At 51.2% G+C, this 23625-nt stretch overlaps 1 protein-coding gene across 2 annotated transcripts in view; it reads left to right on the top strand.

Annotated features, from left to right (window-relative positions):
- Positions 1-23625, top strand: part of TSPAN11 (tetraspanin 11) — a 70534-nt gene that overhangs the window by 21587 nt on the left and 25322 nt on the right. For both annotated transcript variants that reach the window (XM_030322179.1, XM_030322180.1), the window contains exons 2-3: positions 7564-7658; positions 20477-20668. In XM_030322179.1, coding sequence (XP_030178039.1) covers positions 7575-7658; positions 20477-20668 — 276 coding nt within the window. In that variant the 5' untranslated portion in view covers positions 7564-7574. The remainder of the gene's footprint in view (positions 1-7563; positions 7659-20476; positions 20669-23625) is intronic.

Here is a 23625-nt window from a genome sequence, read left to right as displayed (position 1 = left end):
GAGGGGTAGTCACACCATTATGGGATAGTTTTAAGTAGTAAATTACTGCACATATAGCACTTAGCTCAGTTGTCTAGCATGTGGTTAGCATTTAGGAAATTTATTATTATTATTATTATTATTATTATTATTATTATTATATCAGCCAATCAAAATTTGTTGGTGGCCATGGAGATAGGAGACCAGGTCCCTGCCCTGCCACTCACCTGCACTGTGACTTTGGCCACAGTGTGATCACCCCCACCACTAGTTCCTTCCCCATCCCCGCCCCAGGGATCCTTTTGGCACTTTTCAGCTGACCCATTTGGAAGGTCGGAGAAAATCCCACTTTCCTGACTGCTTCAGAGGGACTTTCCACCCACCAGGAATGGGTCAGGCAAGTGGAAATTACAAGAGAGAAGGAAAAGACAAAGAAGGACAAAGCTGTCTATGCAGGGGAAGGAATCACGCTATGCAGGGCTGCAACCAGCTTTATTAGTTATTATTAGCCCACATTAAGTTATAAATGCAACCACTTAGATTGTTTTTTTTCCTTTCCAACTGTTTTTGCCCATCATGCAGGCATGGTCACTCGCTGGCCAAGAGCCCAGAAGTGGAAACTGGCACTTACTTAGAGGAAGGGGTAGGGTGGGATGGGGTCTGGTTTCTCCATAGCAAACACACACTGGTTTTGTTTTTATTTTAGAATCACTAAGCTCCCCGGGAGCCCCCTCCCTGACCTCAGATATGAGGTGCTCACCCCTTAGGAATGAAGAGTCAAGGCACCCCCAAACATGAGCTTTTGTGAATGGGAGCAGAGAAGAGGCCCCTGACATTCCAGGAGTAGAGAGTATAGGGAAATGGGAAAAGTCACAACTAAGTGTGGACAGCAAGATTGTCCCCAGGCCCCTAACCTGATTTGCTGGCCTTTCTGCAGCCACAGTGCCCAGCCATACCTCCAGGCCTCTGCTCACAGCATCCTCTCTGCCTGAGCAGCCTTCCCTCCTGTTCTGCCTGCAGGGACTCTACTGGTTCTCAAAGACCAGATTAAATGCCCCTCTCACCTGCCCATCCCATTGTGGCAGAATTACTGCCACTTCCTCTGTGCCACCCTCAGGGTGTAGAGGTGATCTACATGCCTGTGCCCCACCCCCGGACTAACTCCAGTGATTCTGAGTACAGCTCTTGGCACATAGTGGGGACTCAGTGCACGTTTGTTGAATGATTGAAGGATGCAGCTGGCCCAGGGACCAACAGTGCCTTTGTACTTACCTGGGATTTGTACAGTCTGCCCCCAAGCACTCCACACCTCCTGCTGCCCCTCACCATTAAAGGACTCAGCTCTTCCCTCACCCACCACCCAGGGGATCCATTCTGCCCCCCACTCTGGTGCTCGCCCTGGCTGAGCCTTGCCCTGCACAGCGTGAGTTCCCACACATCTGGCCAGCCCACTGGGCTCTTTGTACATATCTCTCATCCTCTCTGCACTTTGAGACTCATTCACTTGGGGGCTGGCAGTAGAAGAGATAATAATCCCCAGTTCTCATGGCCTGGGACGTTACACATCCGGCCTGATGAAAGTCCCCCAAATCTGTCACTTCACCATCAAGGCATTTGCGGTTGCTTTTCTGAGAATCCTGTGGTGTGGGTCCTGACTGTGCTATTAGCAGCCCCCAGGCCTCTGGCTGCCCTTGAATGCCAGCTTTGTTCTGTACTCAGAGCCTGGGCCTGGAGGGACAGGCACCCTGAAGCTGCATTAGCAGGCTGTCTGGGAAGTCTCTGACATCTCAACGGGAACACGTCCTAAATGTGGATTTTGTGTGAGAGGGTGTGCCCACCCCGCGCTCCACCAGTACCCACTCAGCTATGTCTGTTCAGATGCAAAAGATGGTCTTAGTGCAGGGGTATGGACTTCCAGAACTCGTAGGGGCTTTAAAGAACACTGATCCAAAGTGGCCCTCAGACCAGCAACAGCATCTGGGAGTAGGGTGACCTGACATCCTGACTTGCTGGGTGTGGTCCAGGTTTAGCACTGAAAGTCCAATATTCTGAAAAATCCCTCCCTCAGTCATGGGCACATTAGATCATTAGCTACCTACTTGCCTGCCTTGTGGCTTCCTGACACTTGCCTGCCTTATGGGTAGGAAAACATACAGCCAAGAGGGGATGCAACCCGCCAAAGTGCAGGCAGCAAGGAAGGGGCAGAGGCAGGAGAAGTGTCCTGCCTCCGTGGGTGGCTCAGCTGCCCGGTCTCAGCAGGTTCAGCCGATACACCAGGGCCCAACCAGTCAGCTTGTTAGAAGATTAAGAAGGCACTGAAAAGGGGCATCTGGGTGGCTCAGTCTGTCGAGCATCTGACTTTAGCTCAGGTCATGATCTCAAGGTTCGTGAGTTCGAGCCCTGTGTTGGGCTCTGTGCTGACAGCTCGGAGCCTGCAGCCTGCTTCAGTTTCTGGGTCTCCCTCTCTCTCTGCCCCTCCCCTGCTTGTGCTCTGTCTCTTAAAAATAAGTAGGAAAACATTTTTTTAAAAAGGCACTGAAAAAGACTCAAACTAGTTGCTGCCATCACTGGGCACTGGTCTCAGGAGGGAAGGTAGAGATGGCAATCTTGAGGGAGGGGGGACCCCGCTGAGCCTGGAGCATGTGGGAGGGCAGCAAGGAGCCAGGACTCCAGATGCAGGGCACAGTGGGGCCAAGGCTGGAGGGAGGGGCAGCAGGTCTTGTAAGAGGCCAAAGAAGAGATCAGCTTGGCTGGAGCAGGGCTCCAGGAGGTACGGTCACCTCTTCTTTGTACTCAGGCTAGTCCCAGGTCCCCATGACCAACAGTGACTACCACCTCTGGGCGGCAAGGTATCTCTGCCTTGCCTGCCCCCACTGTCTGCCTCTGGCCCCTGAGGGAAACCTCCTGCCATTGGCTCCCAAAGTCCGATTCTCCATCCTCTAGACAGAAATAAAACCCACTTAGGAAGGTAAGCTGTTTCCCACAAATCCTCAGATGCCCCTCGGAGTTCTGTGAACATGGTCTTGGAGGCTCTGAAACCCTGCTTCCTCCATCCTGGCAGGTCAAATGGCACGTGTTTGCTCTTCTCCTCTCTGGAGGAGAGGCCTTTCCTACCCCCACCCCCCAGCCACTGTCCCCATGTGTTACTACTCGCTAACCACAGGGGAGACTGAGGAAAACAAGGTCCTGGAGAGGGGTGTCCATCAGGGCAGCTGTCTGTGTGCCAGGAATCCCATCCAGAACCACCTGGCAGGTGGGCTGGGAGTGTCCACTCTCCTAGGAGGGTAGTTGCCTCACCCTCCCTATCCACCTGTCCCGGGCCACTAGGCAGTCGAGTTAAGGGCAATCAATGTCCTGAAGCTGATGCAGAACCACAGGAGAGTGTTCAGTGAGGCCATCCTTCACGAGGCTTGCATTTCAGAAAGAGTCCCTTGGCAGGGGCCGAGGGGCTGGGGCTGATGAGACGCCCAGAGACAGTTAAGAAGTTAGTGCTGAAGTCTAAGAAGGAGATGGTGAGGTCTCAACCAGATGTGGCAGCAGGGATGGTGGGCAGGGGACAGATACCTACGGGCAGGTGGTGAGTACAATTAAGAGGCAGCAGGGGAATGAGCCCAGGGAGGAGGAGGAGGAGGAAGAAGCCATGCTTCTTCTGACACCCAAGGGGAAGGATTGGCGAACAGAGGAGTGAGGGTCCCAGAAGCCAGGGGGAGGGGCTGGGCCACAGTGCCACGTGCTGGGAGAGGATTCACCTCTGCCAGAGCGGCATCAGTGCAGGATGAGGGTGGCTTAGGGATCCAGGGGAGGGGAGGAAATGGAGACTCAGGTAGATATTTTCAAATGAGAAGGGAAGCAGCTTCTAGGGAAGGGGTTAGAAGAATGCCTAGGATAAAGGAGCATTTTTGCATCGATAAGGAGGGAAACGTGTGTGTGTGCTTGTTTCCCTGAGAAAGGTAATACAGCTCTAAAAGTGTCTGAGACCCAGGCTTTTTAAAACTGATCGCTCTTTTCAACTCATAGCTCGAAATGGCTATGAGAGCTGTAGTCAGCCCATCAGGATTCCAACCAACAGGAAGAAGGAAAGACTGAAGGGAGACATGCCCCCTCCTCACTTTAAGGATATTTCTGATCATTAGAGATAAAGACTGACATTCATTAATGACAAAGGGATCGATCTACCAGGATGATATCACAACTCCAAGTCTGTATGCACTCCATAAAACAATTGCAAAATAGATGCAGCAAAAATGGACAGAACCGAAGAATAGACAAATTCATGGTCATGGCGGGGGTCTGTAGTATACCTTTTCAACAGATCAGAGAACCAACAGACACAAATACAGTAAAGATACAGATGTGAAAAGAGCTGTTAGCAGATTTGGCCTAACTAACACACACAGAGTTCTGCACCCTACTTTTTTTTTCAAATGCACGTGAAGCATACACCCGGAAAATGATACCTCTAAGAAATCTAGTACACTACTTCTGCTTCCATGCCTTTTGCCAGCAGTCAATCCTGGCTGCACCTAGCAGGAAGGAATCCTGGGAAATGTCTCCTCCAGGTGGCCAGTGCTCACTGAAACTGAGGGATTCTGGTCCGAAGGCAGAAGGGGAGAACAAGTATTAAGGAAACCAGCCATCTCTGTCCCTTTGTCCCGTCCCCTGACAGCCTGAGTCCCAAGAGCACTGCACAGTGGGTAAGAGCTTGGGCTGAGTCAGATGCCCCTCACCCTCTCCTGGCTTTGCCACTTACTTGCTGTGTGACTTTGGATAGGTTATTTAACCTATGTGAGCCTCCATTTCTTTACCTTTTTTTTTTTTTTCCAACGTTTTTTTGTTTTTGTTTTTGTTTTTGTTTTTATTTTTGGGACAGAGAGAGACAGAGCATGAACGGGGGAGGGGCAGAGAGAGAGGGAGACACAGAATCGGAAACAGGCTCCAGGCTCTGAGCCATCAGCCCAGAGCCCGACGCGGGGCTCGAACTCACGGACCGCGAGATCGTGACCTGGCTGAAGTCGGACGCTTAACCGACTGCGCCACCCAGGCGCCCCAACTATATCTGCCTTCTAAGAAAGACTTCTCTAACTAAAGTGATTTTTGTCATACTTTCAAACTGAAAATTTCAGGTGGTCAATGTAGGAGCATTGACCTTCAGCAAACCCATCCATCAGGAGCTTATATAAAAATTGCATTTTCGGGACACGTTGGGTAAAACAGAGCTTAGAAAGTAAGATGTTGGTGAATGATAAAACTCTTTACCTTTTAAAAACAGGAATTACCCTTCTTCCTAGGGCTGTTGGAAAGATGGGACAAGATAACACGTATAAAGCACTTAGTTCTGTGCCTGGCACATAATAAATGCTCAATAAATGTTAGCGGCTCAGAGACGGTAAGTAACTTACCCAAGGTCAAACAGCCAATAAAGGACTAGTTTAGCTTTCAAATCCAAGCATCTGGCTCTAAGCTGGGAAGCTGGTTCTTTGGGGCCTCTGCCACCCCCAGCACAGGGCCCTACATACAGTGGGGATGTGGTGGAGGAAGAAAGCTGAACAGGAGGGGAAAGGAACCTGTGGTGGAGGAAGAAGCCTGAACAGGAGGGGATAGGAAACTGCTACCACCAATTAGCCTTGTCACTTTAGCAAATGTTAATTTCCTCATTCCCTCTGCAGAAGGTTGAATTAATGAGCCCAGAGGTTTTTTTTTTTCCCCTGACCCTGATATATTCAGTTCTGTCTTCTCTACCACTAATGGCTGAAATTTTACCGTTAGAAATGTGTTTCTTTTTGTTAAATCCTGTCTTCTGCCTCAACTCCTTTTTTAAAAATACAGTTTTCCTTTAGAGGGTGCTAGCCCCTTCGTTTGCGGGTCCTGACACTTGGTATACAGGTCTAGAGAAGGGTCTATAGCCTGCCTCTGCAGGCCCTGGTTGGGAGGAGAGATGCAGACAGGAGAGCCCAGGGCCCAAACAAGCTGTCAGTTTACTAATGGCCCACAGTGGCCCAGAGGCTCTTTTGTCAGGGCCACCTGCACAACGGCCGTGTAATAGCTCCTGTTCCAGTCGCCCAGCTGACCCCATCTATCACCATTTTTCACCCTTTTTTTTTTGTAGGCTTCCTTTTTTTCTCCTTCTGTATTTTTGTCCACCACACTGCCTCTGAGACAAAATCGGAGAAAAATGGGTTTTGTCCTTTTTTAACCAGAAGACTAAAAGTCTTAAATTACCTTCTTCAAGTTCTGCAAATAGAAATCCCAAATAAGACAGCCACCTTTTCTTTTCTTTCTTCCTCTCTCTGTCTAGGAGCCCATGGGCTTGAAATAAAAGGCAGAGTGGTAGCTTAGGAAGAACAGTGTGGGCTCAGCCCAGCACCGGCCAGGAAGAGGAGCAGGGTGGTAGCAGGGAGGGCCTGACTGGAGATGGAGAATGAGGGAGAAAGAGAATGGAAATGAGCAAAACCATTGCCCCATTGCTTATGGCTCTAGAATAAGAAAGGTCCCCTCAGGGGCCCGATTTCTTAACAACTGCTCTGTGCATGGTAGAGCATGGGCGGGTGCTGGGGGGAAATGGAGCTGAGGGGAAGAGGAAGCTACAGAGGCTGTTGTTCAGACTTACTGGGAAACAAATGGGGTTACCAGGCACAGTGAAGCTCCTGTACGTGTGTCACCCCACTGACGTCATGGTTCCCAGAGAGCCCCTCAGTGGGCAATAGGACAAGCAGAGGGAGCGTGGTTCCAGGGCAACAGCTAGGAATTTGGGGGCTGGAGTCCTGGGTTCTAATCCGTGCTGCATATAATAATAATAGCTAGCATTTATGGAGCATTTACTGTGTGCCGAGGACTATGCTAAACACCTCACATAGATGATCACATTTTATCTTCCAAACAAGCCTGCAGCGTAGGTATCGTTATTATCTCTGGTACAGATGAGGACGCTGAGGAATGAGCAGTTGAATGACTCACCCAAAGTCTCACGTATCTTGTGACAGACCTGGGTTTGAACCCGGGGAGTCAGACTCCAGAGCTCTTGTCTGCCTGCCAAACAACAAGGCCTGCTGACCTGCTTCCTCATGGGGAAAGTCAAGGTGCAGGGGACAGGTAGGGTGGACTGGGTGAGGCTGATGTTCTCTCCAGCCTGGACTGTCTGATTTGGGGCTCATGCCTCACCTACACACAAAAAGATCCCGCTCAAGTAATGCAGAGTGCCAGACTCCAGGGCCAAGCACACACGCCAAGTGTGCGTGAGTATGTGTGTGTGTAGGACAGGTAAATTTGTGTCCTGCAACCCTGATGAGACAGGAGAAGAGAATCAGAACACACTGCAAGGTCAGTGCAAAGTCTGTAGGAAGACCTGTAGGTTAGACTTAGGTCAAAAGGGCAAAACCAAGATCCAAAGGGTCTAGAAAATTCTTCTCAGTGCACCTGTATTGTGCATCCAATAGCCTTTGGATTTCCCTGATCTTTGCTCCAGGTTACATAGCCATAGCCGCAGACCCACCTGGCCAGATGGGCTAGTAAGGAGTCCTGGCTCTGGAAGGAGGACAGTGGCTCCCCATGGTCTGCCACCCCCCAACACATGTGTCTTCTTTGCAGGCCCAGCAACCATGGCCCATTACAAGGCCGAGCAGGACGACTGGCTGCTCGTCTACCTGAAGTATTTACTCTTTGTCTTTAACTTCTTCTTCTGGGTAAGTGAATTTTGCACACACATCCCCTTCCCCAGTGGAGTGAGTCAAGCCACCTTTGTTTTTTTTCGTGAGTCACCACTCTGGTTGATTTCTTCCAAATCAAAGACCACCCATGGGCAAATTCTGCCTACTTGAAAGCAAACATGTACATTCGCTGCTGAGGGGGAAGAAAAGAATCTGGTCTGCAGGTTGGTGTGGAGTCCTACCACGTGGCATCTGAATGGAGGATGCATGAGAACAACATGGAGTGTTGTGCTCCAGCCCGCTGCACAAAGGGTCCGGCTCTTCCTCCACAGCTAACTTGTTGCACCAGGGCCTTGTGGGAAATGTGCATGCCTGAAACAATTGCTTATTTTCCACCGAAGCCCATTTGCCTCTCCTGGTTAACTTTCTCCAGGCCCGAGGCCGGTGTGACGGCAATGGCCTCTGTAGTGACTCGTGTCAGGAAGCCTGCCCGTGGAGGTCTTTCAGGAGGAGCGGGTTCTGTCCACTTGAGGCAATTACTGGAGTAATTGGGAGCAGAAGACCATCAGTTCCCCCAAGTAGCCAGACACCGGAATGTGTGTACTTTGTATCACAATCTCACGAAATCCGGAGAGGCAGAAGGGTGCTTAAGAGGCTAAGCAGGCTTTGCTCAGCTCTGCTGCTTAGTGATGGTGCGGCCTCCGGCAAGCCACTTAACATCAGCGAGTCTCTTTCCCCAGCTACAAAACGGGGAATCGTTTCCAGCCGCTTGGGATTTGTTAAAAACAAGACAACAGGCCCCAAATGGAGGTACTTACACCAAGCCATCATGTCACCAAACTGAGACTTAATTATGGTCAATTACGGTCTCGGCTCTCCCAGAAATGGCATCCTAAACTAGTCAATCGGGAATCGCCTGATGAGCACTAGTTACGTAGTCTGCCTGATAGATCCCCGCCTTCCCCTGAAGGAAAGAAACCTTGCAATAGCCAGCCTGCTTTTTTGCCTAATATAACATCCTTGTTCCTGCTCCCTTCTGGGTATAAAAGTCTTTTCTTTGGTGCAGGTCCTCGGAGCTCCTTCCTGTCTGTTAGATTGGATGCTGCCCGGTTGGAAGCAACTTCTGCTCAAAGAAATTTTTAAAATGTTTAATATGCCTCAGTTTATCTTTTAACTGTTCGCTTAGCAGATGCTCTAAAACTATATGTTAAGTGCTTAGCTCAGTCTCTGCACATAGAGGGCATTCGATATGCAATATTTTGGGTATGTTAGATGCAGAAAGCCTGAAAATACCACCAGATCAACCTGCTGATAAAACAGAGCTGAGTTTCCTTATTACCCTGGGAAGCGATGCTCTCCCTTGACAGAGTCTTAGAAACATCTCAGAAAGGCAAAGGCAAAGATAGGTTATATCTACGTTTTCAGGGTCTTCCATTAAGACTAATGAAACTGCCTAAAGTGGGGCAGTGCGTTAAGACACTGAAGGATCATGACACACAGTAATTTAGGATTGTTGGGCACAGCAAGACCAGGGTTTGGAGAGCCTTGGAGAGTAGACAGTCATTTGATGCTATCTGTTAAAAAGTTGAACAATTTGATGTTTGTTTAAATGTTTTCTGCAAAGTTCCTTAAATGAACAATAAACTTTTCTTACTTGCAACTTTTATCTTCCTGAGCAAGAGTTTCCTGGAATAGTGAAGCTGTATTGAGGAAGACAGTGGAATAATAAAGCCACGCTGATGTGATCAGTGAGCTGTGTGGGTGTAGATAGTTTTGATTCTCAGAGATAAATCCGATAGAGTGCTTGGGATTCTTGCTGAGTGAGGGTTTTTCTTTTCTTTTAAGAATGTTTTTCCTGAGCATAAAGGTCTATGTCTCCACAACCGATAATCCCTAAAATACTGAAAAGTATAAATAAGAAAATAAAGATTGCCCATAGCTCACACCATTAGGTCCCTAGAGATGCTGTAACAGGGCATCACGAACTGAGTAGTTTCAAACAACAGAACTTTATTCTCTCACAGCTCTGGAGGCTGGAAGTCCAAAATCAAGGTGTCTTCAGGGCCACGCTTGTTCTTAGAGGCTGGGTAGAATCTTGCCTTGACTCTTCCAAAATTCGGGTGGCGACCTGCAATTTTTGGCATTCTTAGGCTTGCAACGTCCTGATTCTGGTCTCTGCCTCTGCCATCCCATACTGTTCTTCCCATTCATAGATGCTGGGGTTAGGACTTCAACAAACCTTTTGCGGGGGGGGGGGGACACAATTCAACCCATAATACTTCTCATCCAGGGATGACCACTGTTGACACTCCCCCTAGACTTGGCCCTGATCAGGACAGGAGATGGTGGTGACCTACAGTATGGGGGTGACAGTGGGGATCAAATATTTGGAGAGAGTCAAGGGACTTGGGAGGCAAAGTTAGGTCATTAGCTGGCTGAGGGGGATTAAAATGTGTAACCCTCGGGTAGATGGTAAAGCTCTTCACTGCAGCAGTAGACTAGAAAGACAAGCTACTGGGCATCAGATGGCGAGGTCAGTTGTAGGCACGGTGAGTCTGAGTTGCCAGGAAACATCTGAGGAAAGATGCTCCATGGGAAGTTGGCTTATGGGTCTGGATCATTCCCACCCAGCTGGTGGCTACAGCCACAGAAACAGGTGAGAACCCCCAAAGATAGCATGGAGACTGAGAAGAGAGGCAAGAATGAGATGTAAAACGTCCCAATGGTCAGGAGAGGGTCTGAGTTCAACAATGGCCCCTGTTTGCCCTGACTGAAGGAGCTTCTGAGATGTGGGACTCATGGAGAGCCCCAGGCAAGGAGATACCCGTGGTTCCCCAGGGAAGGCGGAGGAGAGGCTGTCAGAGCCGTGGGAGGAAAACTGGGAGAGACAGAAGCTGGAGATTGGGAGGGCTGGGCCATGTTAAAGGGAGAAGACACATCAAGTATTTTAAGGCCCAGAAAGTGGCCATCAGGTTTGACCACACAGAGTTTACTGGTGGCTGTGGTGAGAGTACTCTCAGGAGAGTAGTGGCGGGAGGTGAGGGGCGGTGAGGAAGTGGGCACTCTGTGTAGACACCACCTGCTGGGCACCAGGAGAAGAGAGAGGGCAGTAGCTGGCAGGGCCCAAAGGCTGTTGTGAGGTGCTCAGTGCAGAGTATCTTTGGAAGGGCCCTGACATTGCACATCCTGCCTGTGACCACCCTCAGGGTCCCCTCCATCCTGAGTGGACCTAGAGTCTGTCTGTTTGGTGCTGGCATTCCTTTGGGAGTGGTAGGGAGAGGGACGTGGGGGTGGCAGCACAGGCAGATGGGCAGCGAGCGTGTTACCAGAGCAGCTACCAGTGAGGGGGAGCTTCCCCCATATAGATCTCCCTGCTTTGGGTTAAAAATACCCCTGCCTGGGGGCCTGGCTGGACGTGGACCAGCTTCCCGGGGACCCATTCAGCCAGGCCTCGTCCGCCTTATGACAGATGGTCAGTTAAGGGATATCCAGGCCTCAGTCTCCAGCCCAGGAGCATCCTGGCATCGTCCCCTGGACCCACTGCCATGTCCTCAGAAGTAGATATGGGACAGACTGCTGGCCCGTCTCCTCCCACAGCAGAGCACAACATCATCCATTTTGCAGTGCACAAAGTCCCTGGGAATTTACCAGAATTCTCTAGGGAGGGGGCCGTGTCAGGGAGGGCCCCTTCCCTCAAGAGAAGGATCCCCCACTACACACAGCCCAGAGTCCAGCAGCCAGCCCCACACCTGAGCTCCTCTCTTAAGACACATAACAATGCCGTTGTCTACACCGGCCACCACTCCCACCTCTTCTGCCTTCCTCTTAAGACTCTAATGCCGAGAGCCAGGGAGGGTCTTCAGAGAGCAGCCAATCTGCTGTCCTTTAAGCCCTTGCTACCACCAGCACCACCATGCAGACACAGAGAGCGAGCCCAGACAGCAGCAACAGGTTGTCCTTGCGAGTATGATTGGGGTGAACACTCAAACTTCCTTTCTCCCCCAGAACAGTGTTCCCTCCCCACACATCACCTTGCCACACTCTGTCCAAATTCAGCACAGAGAGGATCAGGAAGCCTTCCTCGTGGTGGTTTATGATGCCTAGCCCTTGTGAGGCACTGCTGGATAAAGACCTTCCTCGGGTTGTCTCTTGCGATCCCCCCAACCAACCATGATGTTCGGTATCACCATTATCCTTGGGCAGGGAGCAGGCTCACCCAGTTCAGAATCTTGCACAAAGTCCTCTAATGGTGACACCCAGGCATTCTGGCCAACAATAACAACAGTCAAAAACTCCATCCGCGGTGTTTAACAAGTACTGTACAAGGCACTTGGAACAAATCAGTGACGGAGTCCCTAGTATGCATTGTACTTACTATGGAGGCTTCCTCTGTGGAAGCATCATTCTGTGTAATCTTCCCAGTACCCCTGCACCCCTGAACAGCTCTAGTAGAAGCCCCACTTTGCAGAGGGGGGAGCAGTTTGCCCAAAGACCCAGAGCTGGAGCCCAGCTCTCTTTCACCTCTAAACCTATGCGCACGGCCCCCAGCTCCGAGTCCTGCACTCTCCTACAATGTCTTTGGGGCATCTGTGGATTAGTGCGACAATAGAGCATGCTGGGAAGACTCAGGCTCAAGTTTGGGTTCAGATTCAGATCTTATTTATTTGCCACGGGACATTAGTTGCTGTGGACTGAATTGTGACCCCTGAGAATTCATATGTTGAAGTCCCAAACCACAATGTCCCTGTATTTGGAAATAGGGCCTTTAGGAGGTAATTAAGGTTAAATGGGATTAGAAGGGTGGGATCCTAATCCGATAGGATGGGCGGCCTTACCAGTAGAGGAAGAGAGAGATCTCTCTTTATAAGCATGCACAGAGGAAAGGCCATATGAGGAGGGCAGGGCAGGGCATCCTTACCAACACTGAATCCGCCAGCACCTTAGCTTGGGACTTCAGTCTCCAGAACCGTGAGAGATAGAAATGCATTTCTGTGGTTTAAGCCACTCAGCTATGTATTTTATCCTCGTAGCCTAAGCAGACTAAAAGGTTAGGCAAATCACAGAATCTCACCAAGTCTCACCTTTTTTCAGACACTCAGTGGGAGTGTCAAGCCCTGTAAGAATTAAAGATGAATATTTGGAAAAATAGCATAGTTTCTGACATACTTGGTGCTCAGCTAGAATATGTAGCTATTTGAGGAGACTAAGGGACATGCCTCATCAGTTAGAGCTTTCTCTGTTCATAGCACTGGCTTTAAGACTTTGGGGACCATGATCCATGTAAGAAACAGACATAAGCATAAGCAATGACTATGTGAAGAATTGTTCGTAAAGCCAAGCTTACCTTTACTGTGTGCAGTGCACTCTGATATTTTCTCTTCTGCCTTGTATCATTTTGTTTTGTTTTGCTTTGTAGTGCAGGTTACAATCCACCAAATTTATTTCACAGCCATAATGGGTTACAGTCCAAAGTTTCAGAACCCAGAGCAGCAGGATGGTGAGAGCGGCCCCCGCCTCCACCCTGGCATGGGCAGGGCGCAGGTGCCGGTGGCCATGAGCCAGGCCTGGGGGTCTCAATGAGACTTTAAACCCAGTCTCCCCGCCTCCCAATCAACTGTGCCATGGTTGCAAAATTTGAAGGCCGTGAATCAGTTTACACTCTGCATTGATTCTCACAACCACTCTTTAATGTCTCCATCCCTGTTTTGTAGAGGTGAAATGAGGCTCACGTGGTTGGCAGAATCTTATGTGAATTCTGGGTTTTCTGACTCAAAGTCCAGTGTTCTTCCCATCTGCAGAGACCACTGACCAATAATCACAGCCTTAGACCCGCTGCTCTGATGCTTCCTTGGAACCCAAGATGTCCCCAAGGTTTAAGGTTGCACCTGAATTGGGATGTTACGATGTTGTGGGCAGGCATGCAGATTGTGAAGGATATAAGCAAGACTTCAGAAGTGCCCCACTAGACACCCACATCCTGTGCCTAAGCTTCACCGTGCCTCTGGCCCCAGGCCTGCAACACTCAACCCACACCTGATCCCCCCATCCTTCAGCGTTTCCCCATCCCTGATTCCACCCCCTCCCCCTCTTGCATTTGATCGGGGCCATCTCATGGGGCAGAGGAGACCCCTTGGATGTAGCTTTGGGTCAGGAGCCAAAAATGCCAACACTTTTATGCCTCCTCCCTGATCCTAAAAAGATAATGTGATCCTGGCTTCCCTACATGGTGCCTAGGAAATGCTTTTCTTCCCTCCCATTTCCTGCACGGCTCCCTATAGCTCCCATCATCCCTGCAATGTTGTTCCCTAATTTATTATTTTAATTAGCTGCTTGGCTGTGTTAATAATCAAAACCTTCCCAGCCTCCCCGGAACTATGCCAGGCTACAGGAGAACGGGAGAAGAGCCGGCTGCTCCCGGAGCTCTGTGCTGCCCCGGGGTGTTGTGTGAGACATTGGTACTTCCCTTGGGGATGAGTGAGGCTTGGCCTCCAGGGGACCCTTGGGATCCCTTAGGGGGGACATGGGCCAACACGGGAGGCAGAGATGGTGGAAGACTCGTGCCCCGGCCAGGGGAGGGAAGTGAGGTGACTTCAGGACATCTCTCTAGGACTCCCATGGAAGGCCTAGAAAAGAAGGCCTCCTGCTCTCCTGCTGAGGGTAGAGAGCTCTTTACCTCCACATCATCGTCCCACTGTACGGGCCTTTGCCTGCCTCTCAGGACATGTCATCTGTGACAGAACAGGTGAGGGGTCCCATGGCTGGTTTTTCTCCCACTCCCCTTCTTAAGGGGCTAAAGTCACAGGACCCCCCCCATGGGGTTGAGGGCATCCCTGCCTCTCTGTGCGGTCAGGGTCTGCTCATACATTTGACAGGGATGCACATTTGGTCTTCACGGGACCATTGTGGGTGAGACCAGTCACAGAGAAGCCTGTGGTGACAGCTCTGAGTAACGTGGCTTGCTTCATGGGCAAAGCAGCTTTGTGTGGATCGACAGCCCAGCTGGTAAAATGGGCACTAAACTGGCCAATAAGGTTCTTGAATTCTAGTCCCCACTTGGCCCCTGGCTACTTACAGGACCTTGGAAAGTCACCTCTCCAGGACTTTATAAAGGGGCTAGACTTGACTCTTCTGTCTGTCCCACCCTCCCTCCCCCTCCTTCCCTAAGGAGTTACGAGGCACTACCATGTGTAGTGCTCTGCTGGGGATACTAAGATGAGGAAGATTTAACCAAGAGGCTACAAGGGGACCAAGTGATGAACACAACAAATACACTGTGACACGTGTCACTCTAGAAGCCCGTACAGGGCGTGGAAGCAGCAGGGAGCACAGAATGACTTGTGAGACGGGGGGGGGGCAGAGTCTGAGCTGGGTTTGAAGAAGGAACAGGTAGTCTTATGTTCTCTCCCAGCTCCAGCCCCCAATACATCCCACGATCTCTGCTCTTGTCATAAAGGTAGACTGGCTTGGGGAAAGAGGGAAAGTAGTGCTCTGATTTACTTTACCAAGGGATCTTTAAAACCACAGAGCCAAGAAAAGAGTGGATCAAAGTAGAAAGTGGCCTTTAGCAGGACAAGCCTACCCTTGAAGATTCAACTCAAACAGAACTGGCACTGAGGCCACGGGAATGTGGGGTGACCTGGGAGAAATGCCTGCCTGGCACTGGGGGGTGTTGGTCAGGTCATTAATCAAGCTGAGGCCAGATACTGAAGGGCCTTGAGCCCATGCTGGAGTCTGGGCTTGGTGTGCTGGGTGCTAGGGAGCCGGGGGCAGTTTTTCGGCGGGGTCACCTGGGGGATCAGCCCTGGAATCATGACACACTTGCTTCTGGGTTGAGCAGGGGCCAGGAGGCTGATGATACACGGGTGGGTAGGTGGGGAGCCAAAGCCAGGGCGGTGCATGGAGCTGGGTGGGAGAACAGATGGGGACTGGCATACGGCTTCCCTGGGAGGAGAGAGAGAGGAGTCCATAATGACCTTGGGGGAGGGGGGGTGGATTCTGGTCTGGGTGGGTGGTGGTGCATTGATGAGACTGCCCAGGGCAGAAAGGGTGGAGAAGGCAGGTGTGGGCTCTACACGGGCGAACGCACATTCAGCTCAAAATCCTGTCCAGTCCAGTGTGGAGCTGGGCACCCAGGAGGCACCCAGCAAACACAGAAATGAACTGCAGGGCCACCCCATGTGTTTCCTGCCTCCCCGTGCCATGGGCTTCCCTCCCACTGAAGGCAGAAAACTCTACTGCCTGGGGGACCCTTCTCTACTGGGAGCCCCGCAGTCCTGGCCCCTGCTCCGCCCCACCAGCCCTTCCCCCAAATCCCAGGACAGAAACGCTTCAGTAGCCTGGCAAAGATAATCCTGCAATTACTTTTACACTCTCTGCCTGATGTCTGTCAGGGCCCAGCCATGTGCGGTTGCTCAGGCTAATCCTTCTGAGCATGTGATGACCTGAGCAACTTTTTGGCAATGTTTCTTTTCTATAAATGGGAAGTTCCTAAAATTACAAGGCATCGGTGACCTGCCATGCCCCTCCTGGACTGCCGGTGTCCTCATTGGCAAGAAGACTTCACCCTCTGCAGGGTTTTCTAGCTAATCGGCTACAGGCTTTGGTTTTGAAAAATGTAGTTAATATTCCGCAGTTTCTGTAAAGAGCCAAATACTGTTGAATCAACTCTATGCAAATAGCTGTTGAAATAGCTCATTGGGATCAGACCTCTCCCTGCCCCCTGAACAGACCTCTCCGTTCCCCTTCCACTGCTCTTCCTGCTGATCTAGGCAGTCTCCCCGGGGCTTGAGTGAAAGCCATGAGCCACTGGTCCAGAAGCATCTTGCTGGAGGAGTATTGGCAGAAGGTTGTCCTCTGGTACTAACGGGGACATTTTACCCACGTGGAAGAGACCTCAGAGATATTCTCATCCAGCAGTGCCATTTTACAGATGAAGAAACTGAGGCTAGGCCAAGTGAAGTGTCTGGTACACAGTCACATGGTTAGTCAGGGGCAAAGCCAGGGCTGGAACCTCAGTCTGCTGACCTCCCAATACCCCTCTGGTGACCTCCTCCAACATTTAGCAGCTTTTACTCTTCTGTCCAGATGCAAGATTGTTTTCTCAAGAGCTGACCAAGCCCCATGCAGGAGACGCCCTGGAGGACTTGAAACCCTCTTGTTCCTGATGGCAAATCCCTCTCCCTGTCACTTGCAGACACTAACTGCTCTACCAGATGTGACACCCCAGGGTGTGGGACGGGGGTTAGTGTCCCCATTGACTCAGAATCACATTCTTATTTCTTCTGGACGTCAGAACGAGTATGAATTTGTTTTCCAGACCTTAATCAGGGGCAGTGGGTCCCTTCAGATGGCTTCCAGGCCCTCCCTTGTGGCTGGGGACCCTGCTGCCACCCTGGCTCACTTGTGGGCTCTCCCTGCTTTGCAAGATTCCAGCCCTTTCTGTGACTGGCAAGAAGAGCTCTAGTAGAGAGCAACCCTCCGTTAGTGGGATCAATACTGCTTGTCTCCCATGGCTGCATTTCTTAGAGCCCCCCACTCCTTCTCCTGGGAGCCCCATGGTTTTTTGTTTTGTTTCGTTTCGTTTCGTTTTTTCATAATAGGACTTTAAATCCCTTCGGATTGAAAACTGCTCCTCACCACCCCACCTTCAACCTCAAAGCTTCTACGGAAGCAAACACCCTCACATAGACAGGGGAGAGGATAGGGTTCAAGTCGGGAACAAATGTCAAGAGCTCTCCAGGCAGCTACGCCCAGGGGTGGGGCCCAAAGCTTCCAGGAAGTAGCATATTCAGTGGGATTCAGCACAGCGCCACCTCCTGGAGGAGAGGGACAGGACACTCTGACCCTCCATTAAATAGGAAACCTACAAGGTGGTTTTTTCTCCCAACCACCTGGGAACTTAATTAAATATTCATGCCTAGATCCCACTCCCAGAGATTCCATTTGGCCTGGGGTGTGACTTGGGTTTTGTGGAACTCCCAGGTGATTGTGCAGCCAGGCTGAGAAATGCCACCTTATCTGGGTGTGGAGGTGGAGGAGGCCTCAGAGACCGTTCTCACTGGGTCTCATTGCCTGCTACAGGATTAGACATCAGCCCCTAAACCTGACTACATTATTTTACATGGATTACCATTTCTCTGGCCGAAGTGTCCAAAGCTTTTTATCAGATTTTCAGTGGGTTCCGTGTCCCCCAACAGATAAAGTGTCCCTAGTCAAGCCTAAATGTGCCCAGATGTGTGGTCCTAAGTCTGATTCTCAGCCTGTGGGGTTGACAAACCTAATGGATAATGGATAGTGTGTATATTTCTATAAAGAGACTACACCCATTAAAAGATCAATGCAAAGTGGTCACATTGACTATCTCAGGCTGTTCAGAATCTCTTCCTGGCACTGTCATGTGCCTTTGATTAATAAAAAATGAGAAATGAATTATTAATTAATGCACTGTATATGGTGGGCAAAAGCCTTCAAAATGTGAGATCCACAGGAAAAAGTAATCAAAGGAGTCTTTGGTGATTATAGACTGGGAACCACTAGTCTTTTATAACCCCCTTATTTGAGATATGAAGAAACTCAGGCTCAGAGAGGTTAAGGGGCTATCTTTAGGTCACACAGCTAGTTATGCAAAGCTAGGACCCTCACCCAAGCCTTTCAGTCATGCTGTAGGGGGCAGAAAGAATATGTGCAGGATATTTTGCTGGAAACCCTCACTTGACACAACTCCACTGACCCAGACTCAGGAAATTCCTCATTGGTCATGGAGGTTGTATGGGCCAAAGATAGCCTACATGCACAGGGAATTTAAAAACCTATTGTAGTCCAGGATTTCATTGAATCTAAGATACCATCAATTGTGAGGTACACCATTGTTTTCTGTACCAGTAAGACAAAGTGCTGCCAAGTATAATCATAAGACGCCATTAATCATAAGATGCATCTCAATTGTCGGGTTGTTAAAATGGGGGCGGGTAGGACTGTGCATTGTGGAATTAAAGAAATGGGGCACGTTAGCCTCTCCCATGCCTTTCGGAGTGGCCCAGCTGTGTAATGTTCTTCTACCTGTTTCTCTTACCTCCTGGAGGTGCCAAGGAGGAGAAAATGGCACTTGGAAGGAAACAGATATATTTTAAAAGCGAAGTGAGTAATACAGCAGGGCCCAGCCCAGTCTGTGGAATCTGAGGACAGAATCCCAGACTAGCCTTCAGAAAACCTGGGTTTGAATCTCAGTTCTGAAACCTTCCAGTGGTGTTATCTTGAGTACATTTTTATTCTCTCCAAGCCTCAATTTCTTCATCTGCAAAACAGAGATCATATGTGCCCCACCCCCACCCTATCCTCACCAAACTATTGCAAAACTCAGAGGGGAAGATGGTCAGCTGAATGGTGTACCTGCCTCCAGCATGGTGATTGCTGAGAACCACCTTTCATTTGCCCCGCTGATGTCTGTGGCTCCCGAGAATGGACACTGTGAAGTGTCAGGGTGGGTCCTGCAGAGTCGCTCTGGGGCAGATGCCAGCACCTTAAGGACGAGCTTCCATGGACCGAGCCAGTGGGCCTTGTCTAGCTTTTGACACCCCACCCATCTGAGGAAGAGAATGCATTGTTAAATGAGGAAGGGAGACTGAGGGCCAGACAGAAGTCCACCTTCCCAGGAACAGAAAGCAGAGATGGTCAGAGGTCCCAGGGGCCCTGCCCCCACCAACACCCTAATACCGCCCCGTCCGGCACCCTGGGGACACACATGCACACACAGGCTTCTGCTGAGCATACAGGTCACAGAAAGGGTTGTTCAGCCTCTGTGCAGAAAGAACCCAGTGGGAGAGCCACCTCAGTTGTATTTCCCAGGTACCCTTCCTAGGGAGACATCTGCCTGGCCTGCCAGTCAACAGTGTCCTGTCCCTGTACCCTTCTCCGGGCCAGAAGGGAATGGGACAGTTAGCATAGAAGAAATGTCTCCCAGTCCTCCTGCTGGTCCAGACCAACCCCATTTGTGGAGAATGCATCCATTCAGTGGTGGAGACACCATGCTCAGCCTCCAGTCCAAGGCTCTGAGCTCTCGTCCTGGCCCTGCCCCTAACTGCCCCTAACCAGCGGCAGAGCCTCCGGCAATTGACCTTTCCTCTGTGGGCCCCAGTTTTGTCACCTGTAGATGAGAAGAAATGAGATGAGAAGCCCCAGGGTGCTCCCCCCATGGGCACGTGTAAGCCTGAAATGGGGCACATAGGAAAGTGCCCCCCTGGGAAATGTGCACCAACCCAAGGAGCACTGGGGGAGAAAGGCCACAGGGCAGCTGGGAATCAGGGAAGTGAAGGGACCCAGACACATTGCTTGTCCCATAATTGCAGCCATCTCCCCCACATCCACTGGGGACACAATAGGCCCTAGGAAGGGCCTAGGAAGGGTACCTGGGAAATACAACTGAGGTGGCTCTCCCACTGGGTTCTTTCTGCACAGAGGCTGAACAACCCTTTTTGTGATCTGTATGCTCAGCAGAAGCCTGTGTGTGCATGTGTGTCCCCAGGGTGCCGGACGGGGCAGTATTGGGGTGTTGGTGGGGGCAGGGCCCCTGGGACTTCTGACCACAATGTGGTAAGAAGTACAAAATTGGGAGTCAGACTCAGATTCAAAATCTGTTCCTGCACCTGCCTTAGATGTGTGACCATGGACAAGTCTCTGAACCTCTCCATGCCACAATTTCCTCATCTGTGAAATGGGTAACCAAACTATTGTCTCAGGCTCTTCGAAGGACTCAATGAGATGGTGACTAAAAAGCGCCTCAAACGTGGTAGGCTCTCTATCAATGGCGGCTGTGGACCCCTCGGGGGCCGCCTGCCCTGACCTGGGCTTTCCTGCAGGTGGGTGGGGCCGCCGTCATGGCCGTGGGCGTCTGGACCCTGGTGGAGAAGAGCGGCTATCTCAGCGTCCTGGCGTCCAGCACCTTCGCTGCTTCCGCCTACATCCTCATCTTCGCAGGGGCCCTTGTCATGGTGACGGGCTTCCTGGGCTTCTGCGCCATCGTCCGGGAGGACAGGAGCTGCCTCTCCACAGTGAGTGCCCCCCCACCCCACCCCCCCATCGGGCTCCTGTGCTGAGAACCCCCTGCCCACGCGGTAGAGATCCCTGGAATCAGAGAAAGACGGCTGCCCTTGGGTCTGGTGTTGGCCGAAGTCTCCAGGCTCTTAGCACCTACGCCAGTCTTGGTGGCTGCTGCTGCTGCTTCTCCCCTCCCTGCCTTTCCTCCCTCCTCCTCCTCCTTCCAGATTTCATCATACGGTGCTTCTCAAACATATGCAGAAATGAAAAGGGTGTGATAAGGCAGCCCCTGTCCCATCACCCAGACTCCACAACTACGTTCTCCTCTTTCATTGGTTTCCTCCCTACTTCCTGCCTCCCCACCCCCCTCGGCACCCAGACACCGTGTCATCTGTAATATTTCACTACATCCCCCTAGAACTGAAGTATCCTTCTTCAGAAAACATGACAATACCTTTCTCTCACCTAAAAACAATTATTAGTCATTCCTTAATATCATGAAATAACCAGGCAGTTTCAAATTTCCCCAGTTGACTCAGAAACTGTTTTTGTTTTTTCAGTTTGTTTGAACCAAAACCTAAATTAGGTCCATGTATTAAGATTAAGATTGGGCTGGGGCTCCTGGTTGGCTCCATCGGTTAAGCATCTGACTTCGGCTCAGATCATGATCTCACGATTCTCAGGTTTGAGCCCCTCGTCAGGCTCTCTGTTGTCAGCACAGAGCCTGCTTCAGATCCTGTGTCCCCCTCTTTCTCTGCCCCTGCTCTGCTCGCACTTTCTCTCTCAAAAAACAATTTTTTAAAAAATTAAGGTCGGGCAGTTTGTCTCTTGGGTCTCTTTCAGTCTCTCAGCAATACCACCTACCTCTCTCTCTCTTTCTCTCTCTCTCTCTCTGTCTTTGCTTAGAAATTATTTGTTGAAGGAACAAGATCATCTTTCCTATGCTTTCTCCCAGTCTGGAATTTCTGATGATATCCTTGTGACGTGTCCTCCAGGCAGTTGAATCTAGAAGCATGATCAGATGTAGGTTGGATTGTTTGGGCAAGAGGATTTCACGGGTGGTGTTGTGGGCAGCACAAGCTCCTTGAAGCCGGGAAGACTGTCCATCCATAGCCGGTTCATCGTGTCAGGAAAGAAAACCAGGCAGGACTGGCAGGGGCAGAAGCCAGACCCACCCCCTTGCTTCCAAGGACACTTTGCCAGGGTAGGCTCCCTGGCACCTGGGTGACATCTCCCCACTTTTAATCTCCTGAGGACCAAGCTCAGTGGGAGCAGGGGAGGCTACAGAACACGTGGACTTAGCAGGAAAGGGCCAGAGCCAGAACCAATCCAAGGCTTAGTGAGAAATCAGGTTGAGCCTGAATGGAATCAGGTCGCAGGACGAAGCCTCGAAGGGCTGTGCTCTCCCCACCCTGCTTCCCCATACCCTTGTGCATCCAACCAAGGGAGCAGGAGGCAGTGGAGGGGCCGTCCCCTGAAGTCACTCACCAGCAGTGACCTACTTTTTCAGCTTTGGATACAAAAGCGCCTGTGCACAGGCTCCACAGGATGGCTCTCCCCTGCCTAGAAAAAGTCTTTAACTCTGCTCTGAGGGACAGCCTGGAGCCAAGGTGCAGGTCACATGGATGGTGGCACACCAGTGGGGTGAAGTCCCACAGGGGACCAGCCACCAGAGCGTGGGCTGTGACGTGAGCCGTCCTTCCAGCAGTGGGACAGGTGCACCATGAGCCAGCCCCACACCTGCCAGCCATCCCTCACGTGGCCTCGCATGAGTCCTCATAAGCCTGCTGGACATCCCTGATCTGATCAGCTTTAGCCGAATGAAGACACGGGACATGACCGAGTGACTGGGCATGTGATGCGGCCCGGGAGGAGGTGCCAGCCCTTATGGGGACCAGTGCAGCTGGGCCCAGAGGAATCCTGATCCCTCCATTCTCAGGGAGTCCACCTTTGCTCTGCTCAGCCCTTTAGGAAGTGGGGCCTTCAGCTGGGCCCCGGGCTTCAGGCTGGGCCCTCTGGCCTGCAGAGGCAGGCTGCTGAGCTGGGTCATCACCGGCTGCCCCTTCCTAACACCAGCTAATCTTGTGGAAGAAACAGGACTCACCTCTCCAGCCCAGGAAGGAAGGCAGAGGCCCTCACTTGGGAACCTTCCTTCTCAGTTGGAGCCATCTGTCTTGGTACCATAGGAGCTCCTAAGACCAGTGGTCCCCTACAGCCCAGGGAGACAGCCCCCTGCATTCCACCCCAGCGTGCAGTTATAACACAGATGGGCATGGCTCTTTGAGAGCCACCTCCCTCTGTCCTTACAACAGCCGCCCTGCAAAGTCAAAATGCTCGTGAACTTTCTGTGCACCGAGTGCTGTTCTAAACACTGCTGAATTTAGCTCGCTTAATCCTCACCCAGCCCTATGAGGTGTTTACTCTTATGGTGTGCATTTTACAGGTGAGGAAGCTGGGCCACAGAGGGGTTAAACAATTTGCTGGAGACCATCGTGTTAGTGAGCAGCTAGGTCTGGCTCCCGGGCCAGTGCTCCCATTCAGAAGGCATTGTTCACCCCACCATGCAGATGAGCAAGCTGGCCCTGGAGATGTGGAATGAGTAAGGGCTGGAGCTGAACTGGGAAGGCCAGTCTGTTAGAATTGCCGCCAAGAATCCCCATCACAGGGAGGCCAAGCAGGGTGGGAGGCAGAGGCACGGGAGGCAATGTGGGCAGAGGGACATGCCATTCTCCCTACCCGTGGACGTCAGCACAGAGCATCTGTCCTGTGATCTCAGAGATCTGAGTGGGCACAGGAGGGAGCACTCCGTGGGGCCCAGACAGAATACTAGGGCAGGAGACCAGGGGGCGGCAGGAGTGGCCCCTGCTCTCATTATAGTATGGAAAGAGCAGTGTGTGTCAGAGGATGCCTCATGTGGAAGGGAACTTGAGGGACATCGGGTCCCTTCCAGAGGTCCTGCTCTAAAGACACT

The sequence above is a fragment of the Lynx canadensis genome, chromosome B4 (assembly GCF_007474595.2).
Source record: "Lynx canadensis isolate LIC74 chromosome B4, mLynCan4.pri.v2, whole genome shotgun sequence".
Classification (NCBI taxonomy): domain Eukaryota; kingdom Metazoa; phylum Chordata; class Mammalia; order Carnivora; family Felidae; genus Lynx; species Lynx canadensis.
This window is presented reverse-complemented; position numbering and strand designations above follow the sequence as displayed.